The following is a 10,312-nucleotide window of genomic DNA, read 5'->3' as shown; positions in this document are numbered from 1 at the left end:
CAAGTACATGCGACGTGACTTTTACGGAGGAGGTTCAGTCAGTCAGCTTGCCACTGCGTTTCGCGTCGAAAACCTAATGGAATAACAGAACGGTATGTAACAGCTGATCGTGGATTTACAGTTTGCATTTGAACATTGATACATTATTACTGGTTCTTAGCATTTTTGGTTTGTTCAAAACCAAGATGCTCAAAGAGCTGGACGCTTGAAACACGACTAATTTATTTCCCCTTGAATGTCGTATCCCCTATAGAATAGTAAATACACGGAATTATTATTCAGAATTTTCGTCTGCTCCAATTACTGCACAGTGCCTAAGGGTAGAATGTAAGTATGTGGCATGCGATGATGAGCCGTTTTTCCCAGTATGCAAATTTTTTGGTCAGTTTGCATATTTATCAGGATTTCATTCCGTTGTTCTTAAGAGATAGAATGGGAAGGAATCAAAGTGAAAGAAAGTAACGGTATTCATCATTATACGTAGGCTAAGCCGTATATACGTTAACGTATTTCTGAAGTGTGTTTCTGTTCTTCGCTTCATGTCCCATGGGCAGGGCGAGAGATGCAGGCACGTGCACAGCGGAGCGCATCCGTGTGGAAAAAAGTGACTAATACTGACGACATTACGTTAACATCAGCGACGCTCACATTTTTAACTCCGAATTTTCAGTTACATAAACATTTGCGGAATGAGAAGCCGAAACCAGAATAACCGGCCTGGCAGCTAGAGTCTGAAGCAGGGGGACCCTGCACCTGAGTCAGCTGGCCAGGAACAGAGTGAGAGAGGAACACATCAGAGAGAATTGTCATTATTGCCACTATTTACATTTTTAACGTGCGTATTCAGGCAGCAATAAGTGATTGGATTTTCCACCTGAAAATGTAGGTGACCACTGACCATGTCTTGTTTAGACAAGCTATTTTTCAACATGTTGAGACAGACATTATGAAATGAAGCAGACCTTCTAATGATTGATAGACACAATCAATCGCTCATATTAAATGCATGAATTAAAATGCAAAAGTTTGACTTTGTCCAGAGATTACCTTGTTAACTATAATGTTAATCTCAAATTTCTGCCCCATTTATTTGTAAAAATGGCATGCATTCTGCTGAAGGCCTGCCACTATGGCCAAAATGTCGATGGTTTTTCATAGAGATGAATTAAATAAAATCAAAATATTTTTACAGAGAGTTGTGCCTGTTAATTGATTAATTCTTTATATATTTTCTGGCTGCACCTGCTCACAGCTGGTTCAAGCACCATTTCCTCCTCTTCTATCTAGTAATGTAAATTTTTTGTGCGCCGCGTTACATTAAAGTTTTCCAAAACACTGAACACCATATCAGATCTTCTGGACTAGTGGATCTCGATCCAGGGCATCCTTGAGGAGTAACCATGGATACACACTAAAATGGCCACTGGCCTCACAGAGAGAAACAGAGCAGCCTCGTCTAATTAATATGTGCTGGATTCATAGTAGGTCATCGTAATAATGGCAAGAAACAAATGTCATTTTCTCTCTCTTCAATGCTGAGACCAGTTAATTGACCAGAGTAATCAAATTTATTCAAAATTGACACACCCAATTCTTTTTTTGTTGCTGCATTTTATATTCTGTTGAAGTCCAGCAACGGACAGCCATGAACTTCACTCTCTTGCGATACAGATGATAGCTCTCCATGTGTACCACTAGATGGCAGTAAATCATGTTGCTATAATTGGCATTTTTATTACTATTAATCGATTTAATCTATACTGCTATAGATTAAACCTGAAATCCTTCACATTTTTAGACTAAAAGTGAATATCAGGTGGAAAGAAGAGACGTTCTAAGAACTGGTGTGTGTTGTAATTTATTATGTTTATCCAACACCCTTAACCAAGTGACACACATGGCATACCTGTTACATAATCCATATTCTTACTGTGGAAAATTCATCCAAAGCTACTACGGTTACATGCATAAAGCAGAACAGCAATGCTGTAAAACAAGTCAGGACTGCACCTCTTGCCTTCTGCAGACACACAAGACCCACCCAGAACGCTGAGACCTGACTACATGTACTTTACCAAAAAAAAAACATATCGAATATGAGTCCAGTCCCAAAATAATTCCCAAAATGTTTTATAGCTGTCTCTTAGTCCCATCTGGGCCTTGGTCCCACTGTACCTGTCCCAGCCCTGACTGTACTCATACAGGTGAGTATGAAACATCCATCAACACAAAATCATATAATCACAATGAGCTGAGGTGAAGATGAGTCCAAATAATGCCTAAAAAACCACCAATTCCTAAAATAATAAACTAAATATTCAACAGACTTCTTGGCAGAAAATAAAGCAGCCCATTCAACCAATGGATTCACCAGATGAAGCAAAAGTAGAGTGCTGAAATCTTTAAACTATTCAGTCTGAAAGACAGGAGAGAGGATCATTGGGACTCCATCAGGTGCTTGTGGATTCAACAGCAAACAGAGTTCCTCAGTAAAGGTGTTCCCTGTGAAAGAGTACATATGAGATCCGGCCTCCGTGTTGTAATAGGAGATCTGACCCTCCTCGTAATCCACATACACACCAACCCTTTTTAGCCCTGAACTCTGACTGAGCTCCACCGGAGGGCTATCGAGAGCTTTGAGAATCTTCCCTTCTTTTAGATGCAGTAGCCACAGACCATTTTTCGGTTGAAGAAACATTTTCCCCTTCCTGCCAACAGACGCCGTGACAACTCCCAAATACCAGGATGTCTTTCGCTCCACTTGCACTTCCCAGTAGTGTCTTCCTGAAGTGAATCTTTCCTTCCCCAGGACATTACAAACAACATCGAATCTCTCGGGGCTGTCTGCGACTGCTTGCGTCCAGCAGTGATAGTGCACCTCCTTTCCGTTCTCGGACACGGATAAGTTCTGTTGTGCGGTGAGGGGGTCCAGCGTCACATCGTCAGCGTAACATCTAACTTTTTTAAACTCGGCATCCATCAGCTCCCTCAGCTTTCCCCCGAGGGTCTCCTGCAGGGGAGAGAGCACGCTCCTCACTGTGCCCACACACAGGTCAGTGTAGACCATGACCTTGTCCCAGTCCTTATAGCACGGGGTGGCTGGCTGGGAGGGGAAGCTCTGTAGAACGTGCATGTGGTCCTGGCAGCGCAAGAGCTGCATCAGCTGCGCCTTTCTGGGCTTCAGCTCCCTGACCTCCTGCTCCAGCTCTTCCAGGAGGCTTTGGGCCCTGCTCTCCACCGCCCTCTGCTTCCCCTCGATCACCTCCGGCAGCTCGGCCTGGCATTCCTGTACGGAGCGCAGGAGAGCGCGCAGGATCTCCTGGCCCTCCTTCAGCTCCTTCTCCGAGTCCTCCCGGCTCAGCCTCGTCCGCCGTTTGAGCTCCTCCATCTTTTTCTGCCGGTCCAGGACGTCCTGCCTGGCCCGCAGCACCTGGGCCCTCAGCTCGTCCCGTGTGCGGAGCCACGCCCTCTTCAGGGGCGCGGTGGCGTGACCCCCGTGGTCGTCCTCCGCACACAGCGCGCAGACACACGCGCGGTCGCTGCTGCAGAAGAGCTCCAGGGGCTGCTGGTGTTTGGCACAGGTGCCGTCGCGCAGGTGGAGCGGGGGGTCCCCCGGCAGGTCGTCCGCGGGGCGAGACTGGGCGTCGCCCTCGCAGGGCGGCAGCAGCGGCTCCTCCGCCCTGCGCTTGGCCCCCCCTCTGGGAGCTTCCGGTGCTCGCCTCTTGAAATCCTGGGTGATCTGGGCCAGAACAGCATTCACGCTGAGATCCAGCGGGCCTTCAAAACTCTTCCTGCACAACGGACAATGACACGCGCTGCTGCCTTCCCAGAATCCTCTCAAACAGGCTTTACAGAAAGTGTGCCCACAGGGCGTGCAGACGGGGTCGGTAAAGACTTCCTGGCACACGGTGCAGTGGAGCTGCCGCTCGGAGAGGGGGGTGCTGGGAAAAGCCATGCCTGCCTTGCTGCTTCCTTCCTCCGCGCTCGGCCCCTTCTGCTCCTCGAGCTCCACTCACACTCAGCTTCCTCCTCTGCTTGTGCTGGGATGGAAAAGCTCACACTGCAGCTGTTCAGTGGACCCTCCCGTCTGTCAGAACAAAGACCTGAGCGCCTGGTACCAAAAATACTAAGGTTCCCGAAACGCTACAGGGGACAGAGCTGCCGTGGCAGAGCGGGGCAAAGTTTCAGGAAACTCAGCTTGTGTGGCCTCATACAGTTTAGTTTCGATTCAGTGAAGTAACGGTGTGTCCTAACGGTGCGTCCCCGCCCCCTCTGCTCTTAAAGGAACAGCAGCCTTTTTTCCCCACTGCACTGCCGCTTTATGAGTTACCGCCTCCGTTCCTCTCTAAAGCAGGGATGTCTAATCTCATGACACCCGATTCAACTAATTACCAATCAACTGGTCTTCAATCAAGACCTTGATAAATGCAGTCAAGTGTCCTAGTGCTGGGTTAGGAAAAATCCTATTTACCTAAAAGAGTTTTAAGTCGAGAGTTCAGGGAGCAGCGGTGTAAGTGTGAATTGTGCTTAACGACTGCGAGTCTTTGTATCGTTGATCATCTCCAGTGTGGAGAATACAGAAGCAGAGGGGTTGGAGGGCTCAGCCCGGCCTCAAACTTGTGCCTTTCCCCTAACCTCTCCATCATCATCCTCTCCTCGTCCCCTTCCTGCTACCCTTCTGGGAGAGGTCCTATCTTTTCTGTTCATTTAGACAAACCTTTCCCATTCAGAGGCAGACGGACAGCGTGTTGAGCTTACTGCACAAACCTTTCCCATTCAGAGGCAGACGGACAGCGTGTTGAGCTTACTGCACAAACCTTTCCCATTCAGAGGCAGACGGACAGCGTGTTGAGCTTACTGCACAAACCTTTCCCATTCAGAGGCAGACGGACAGCGTGTTGAGCTTACTGCACAAACCTTTCCCATTCAGAGGCAGACGGACAGCGTGTTGAGCTTACTGCACAAACCTTTCCCATTCAGAGGCAGACGGACAGCGTGTTGAGCTTACTGCACGAATGTTACAATGAACAAATGAAGTTTTAAGAGTATTAGCCTTAAGTGCTACTATTTGGTTTGTTAATGTTCGGCACTGTTCATATAAATTGCTTGTCAGTTCATGCAGGAGGAAACTGACAAGCAATTCCACTTGGTGTCTAGATAGATTGACTGGTCTGATCTCTTCATAAAACACTCTAAATTGCTTATGTTATTATGTAATATTAAAGGAGGAATACACAAGCCCACAGATACACATATACCCTACACCAAAATAAAACTTTTATAGCAGTAACTTTGTGGGAACGTAGGTTTACACCCTTTAGAGTATCACACTATTTTTGAATGCCAAAATAAGCCCTCCCAACCTCAAACAAAAGGACTCTTAACTCTTAACAGTGGAATGGCTGCTCCAGACATTTTAAAAAGATGTGCATCACCAGTGGAGTGTGAACATGTCTAAAAACAGACCCAGTGCTGCAGTATAATAATCAAACACAAGGTGGCAATATAAAGCCAGCAGTGTAAATGGATGCCTCAGGTGTCAGACGAGCTACGAAAGTCTTTCATCCGCAGCATAAGACCCAGTCTTACTTTGCCCTTCTGGTCTCTGGGCTCTGGGCTCTGGGCTCTGGGCTCTGGTCTCTGGGCTCTGGGCTCTGGGCTCTGGGCTCTGGGCTCTGGGCTCTGGTCTCTGGTCTCTGGGCTCTGGGCTCTGGGCTCTGGGCTCTGGGCTCTGGGCTCTGGGCTCTGGGCTCTGGGCTCTGGTCTCTGAGCTCTGGGCTCACGCAGAAGGATAAACAAGCTGCCACGTCCAGAGGCCCATCTCTGACTACTGCGCCATTTTAGCCTTTAATCTATTCTACAGTCTCGACACAGCTATGGGCGTACAGACATTTATTTATGGATTGCAGGCCGCAAAAAAAAAGACAAAATAAAATAAATCTTAAATCTTGTTTCTTACAGCCAACTAAAAGACACAAAGTACCTGCACAAAGTGTAGTCCTGATATCACGAGGAGAAGCATCATCATATTCGACACAAATTCAGTATGTAGAGCAGTACAAGTCTATTCCTCCTGTGCGATTTTCTGCACTGCGAAACATGCCCCTGTATAGAAAAACCATACAAATACATCCCCCTGCTGAATCTGCATCTACAAACCCCCTGTACACTCACAGGAATCTATCGAATAACAGCGATGCAATATAATGTAGTGACGGACCAATACTCACTCTGATTAAATGCATGTTCTGGCAGAGTATGAGGGAGCCTGCAGTGAACGTTAAGCACACAGGGTTGGTCCTGTGACAGCAATGCTGACAACACTGTAGATGTTTTGGGACATGAGGGCAGATGTGACTTTGCAAGGTTCTGTCAATAGAAAGATGGTTGTTATGGCAATAGCAGAAACACAAATAGAGCATTGCATTTCTTTCCAGCAAAACACATTTTAGAAACTACATTGCAGCCAATTATTTTCAACACTCTGCAAAATCAACCCAGGTCCCCAGTTGCATACGTGTTCTGAAAAACTGTTCAGTTTGTGGCTGTAAACAGACTTCCCGTTCCGCATTTATGGAGTCAAATAAAAAAAAGTTCTTTTGGTTGAAGCTCAGAGGAGTGAATGTAAGTATAAGAGGCCTAGTGGGGAGGGTTTACTGTGTGTGTGTGTGTGATGTGTGTGTGTGTTATGCGTGTAGTGTGTTATGTGTGTGCCTGTGTGTGTGTGATGTGTCGCGCGTGTGTTAGACCAGCCGTGCAGTAGTTCTGCTCAGACAGCTCAGTCTGTACACTGCCATGTTCACTACAGGCCGGAGGCCTCCCCGATCGCCATTTCCGCTCAGCGTCTGAAACCTTTCCTGCAGTTCTGGCGCTCCCCCTCCCTGCAGCTTCCCCAGGAGGGGACTTCCCCGCGTGGCATACATCAGCAGCGGCCCGACTGAGGAAGAGGAGCTCAGCGAGCCGACTGAGGAAGAGGAGCTCAGCGAGCCGACTGAGGAAGAGGCGCTCAGCGAGCCGACTGAGGAAGAGGCGCTCAGCGAGCCGACTGAGGAAGAGGAGCTCAGCGAGCCGACTGAGGAAGAGGCGCTCAGCGAGCCGACTGAGGAAGAGGCGCTCGGCGAGCCGACTGAGGAAGAGGCGCTCGGCGAGCCGACTGAGGAAGAGGCGCTCGGCGAGCCGACTGAGGAGAGGCGCTCGCGAGCCGACTGAGGAAGAGGCGCTCGCGAGCCGACTGAGGAAGAGGCGCTCGGCGAGCCGATTGAGGAAGAGGCGCTCAGCGAGCCGACTGAGGAAGAGGAGCTCAGCGAGCCGACTGAGGAAGAGGAGCTCAGCGAGTCGACTGAGGAAGAGGAGCTCGGCGAGCCGACTGAGGAAGAGGCGCTCAGCGAGCCGACTGAGGAAGAGGCGCTCAGCGAGCCGACTGAGGAAGAGGCGCTCAGCGAGCCGACTGAGGAAGAGGCGCTCGGCGAGCCGACTGAGGAAGAGGCGCTCAGCGAGCCGACTGAGGAAGAGGCGCTCGGCGAGCCGACTGAGGAAGAGGCGCTCAGCGAGCCGACTGAGGAAGAGGCGCTCAGCGAGCCGACTGAGGAAGAGGCGCTCAGCGAGCCGACTGAGGAAGAGGAGCTCAGCGAGCCGACTGAGGAAGAGGCGCTCAGCGAGCCGACTGAGGAAGAGGAGCTCAGCGAGCCGACTGAGGAAGAGGCGCTCAGCGAGCCGACTGAGGAAGAGGCGCTCAGCGAGCCGACTGAGGAAGAGGAGCTCAGAGGCCTGACTGAGGAAGAGGCGCTCAGCGAGCTGACTGAGGAAGAGGCGCTCAGAGGCCTGACTGAGGAAGAGGCGCTCAGCGAGCTGACTGAGGAAGAGGCGCTCAGAGGGCTGACTGAGGAAGAGGCGCTCAGCGAGCCGACTGAGGAAGAGGCGCTCAGCGAGCCGACTGAGGAAGAGGCGCTCAGCGAGCCGCTGGGGACCGCATCGTTTCCAGGGGAACGGCGCCAGATCCTCATTAATCACTAATTAACTATGATTAACGACCCAGCCTGAGACGGCTGCGCTCTTCAGATCCATGAGGCAGGAGACGGCGTCCCAGCCAGGGCCCCAAACCTCTCCCCCCCCCCGCCCCCGCCACGCTAAACGGGCACATTCCCTGACTCCCCGCACACTGAACGCTGCACTTTGGGAGTGCACTGTCAGTGGGGCGTGTCTCGTGTACTTGTGAATGGAAGAGTGGTGCTACGTCTGTGCACATCAGAAGTGTCATGGCCTACTTGTGCATGTGTGGGACCTGTGTGTATGTGTGTGTGCAGGACTTGTTTGCACGAGTGTGTGTGTGTGTGTGTGTAGAACTTGTTTGCACGAGTGTGTGTGTGTGTGTGTGTGTGTGTGTGTGTGTGTGTGTGTGTGTGTGACCTGTTTGTCAGAGTGTAAAGCCCCAGCAGGAAAGTCACTTGTTTGGCAGAACTGCAAAAACAACAAACCCACTGTAAACAGCCATTTTCAAACACAATCTACATCCCGTATGTTTACTGCTCCTCCCATCTTAGGAATCATCACATTACAGGGGTCTCAGTCTCCAAGGCTGGAGCTCCGCAGACTCTGCTGGCTTCTCCAGTTTGCTTTCCATCCACGGCCCACTTAAGGCCTGGAAACAGGACGGGCCGCATCGATAAGAGCAGGAACACAGAAGAGCAGGAACACACAGAAGAGCAGGAGCACACAGCAGCCCTCCGGGATCTGAGCTGCAGATCGCTGCGGTACACCGAGCAGCACAATGACCTGCTCCAGCACGGGGAACACGGAGGTGTGGAGATCCAGCAGGGCTTTGTTCCTTCTGGAACAGGATGGACCTGCCCCCCCCCAGGAAGTGCACCGTGGTGTCTGCGGCTGTTCTATCCACCGGACACAAACGCTCACACACACACACACACACACACACGCTCACTCACACACACACAACACACACACACACACCACACACACACCACCACACAGCTCAACACACACACACGCTCACACACACACAGCTCAACACACCACACACGCTCACCCACACACCGCTCCACACACACACACACACACACACACACACACACCACACGCTCACACACACACACACACACACACACACACACACACACACACACGCTCACACACACACACACACACACACACACACACACACGCTCACACACACACACACACACACACACACACACACGCTCACACACACACACACACACACACACGCTCACACACACACACACACACACACACGCTCACACACACACACACACACACACACACACACACACACACACACACACACACACAGCGAGCAGGACAGCGGTCTGTTTGTGTACGGGCCTGAGTCTGCATTGTTCTGCAGCCGGGTCACTGCTCAGGCGTTCGCTCTCCCCCCCGAGTGCGTGCTGGCAGAGGACAAACGCCCCACGTCTCAGTCATACATTTGCATCTTAAACGCTCACAGGTTCACAATGGCGGCTTTGTGACCGCGTTTAAACAGTCACAGGTTCACAATCACGCCTTTGTGACCGTGTCATGTCATTCCACAACCACACACGCCCGTTCTCGGTAACAAAAAAAGCACTGTATATGGCTAATATGTTGTGGTCCACAAGAGCATTGTGTTCCTGACCCAAGAGCATAGGAACAGTACAAATTTATACATATGTTTAGTTGGCCTTCCAGATTACTGACAGATAAACACAAACCCTGCAATGATGTGAGCAGGACCTGGAGGAGCGGTCTTCCTGGAAAAAAAAACCAATATCGGTGAGGTGCTAAGATTCAGAAAACAGACTCTGCATTCAGTCTATTCTTCAGACAGCCTCTAGAGGGAAGAGGAAGTTTTATTTTTAAATATGCTTTGCCTTTTATACATTCGATGCAATTTAACGTCGACTTGCAGTCCCAGGTGTGTACTATACCTGCCAGGTAGCGCCACGCCCCAGTTTGGACCCAGAATCCACTCAGAGGAGGACCCAGAATCCACTCAGAGGAGGACCCAGAATCCACTCAGAGGAGGACCCAGAATCCACTCAGTGGTTAAGGAGGACCCAGAATCCACTCAGTGGTTAAGGAGGACCTCTAAATGTCCCAGACTGGACCCTAACCCACAATACAAATCATGAGATACATTCACAGGAATTTTGTAGTTTTACTGCCATATCTGTCAGATTAAAGGAAATACATGGTGCATGACAGTTGCTATGCCAAGACACTGGGTTCTGCTTACCAAGGTCTTGATTGCAGTTAGTTAATCAGCTGCATGAGGTGTCGCAGCGCTGGGCTAAAA

The 10,312-nt window shown here is 50.2% G+C and overlaps 2 protein-coding genes across 2 annotated transcripts in view; both read right to left on the bottom strand.

Moving 5' to 3' along the window:
• Window positions 1-1,839: 1,839 nt before the first annotated feature.
• On the bottom strand, window positions 1,840-4,759 carry LOC135245837 (nuclear factor 7, brain-like). The gene has a single exon (XM_064319158.1). The coding sequence runs from the start codon at window positions 3,953-3,955 to the stop codon at window positions 2,408-2,410; it is 1,548 nt and encodes a 515-aa protein (XP_064175228.1). The 5' UTR covers window positions 3,956-4,759; the 3' UTR covers window positions 1,840-2,407.
• A 5,064-nt stretch (window positions 4,760-9,823) lies between these two features.
• The window catches only part of LOC135245677 (prosaposin receptor GPR37-like), a 75,560-nt gene continuing 75,071 nt past the window's right edge, over window positions 9,824-10,312 (bottom strand). Inside the window, exon 2 of the mRNA XM_064318903.1 lies at window positions 9,824-10,312. This exon is cut by the window's right edge and continues 2,054 nt beyond it. The gene's annotated coding sequence lies outside the window, so the exon portion shown is untranslated.

The sequence above is a fragment of the Anguilla rostrata genome, chromosome 19 (genome assembly GCF_018555375.3).
Source record: "Anguilla rostrata isolate EN2019 chromosome 19, ASM1855537v3, whole genome shotgun sequence".
In the NCBI taxonomy this organism is placed as follows: Eukaryota; Metazoa; Chordata; class Actinopteri; order Anguilliformes; family Anguillidae; genus Anguilla; species Anguilla rostrata.
Note: the sequence above shows the minus strand (reverse complement) of the source record. Positions and strands in the feature narration are given on the sequence as shown.

Coding starts and splice junctions, on each gene's coding strand:
- LOC135245837 (XM_064319158.1), bottom strand. CDS start 3,955: ATGGCTTTTCCCAGCACCCCCCTCTCCGAGCGGCAGCTCCACTGCACC.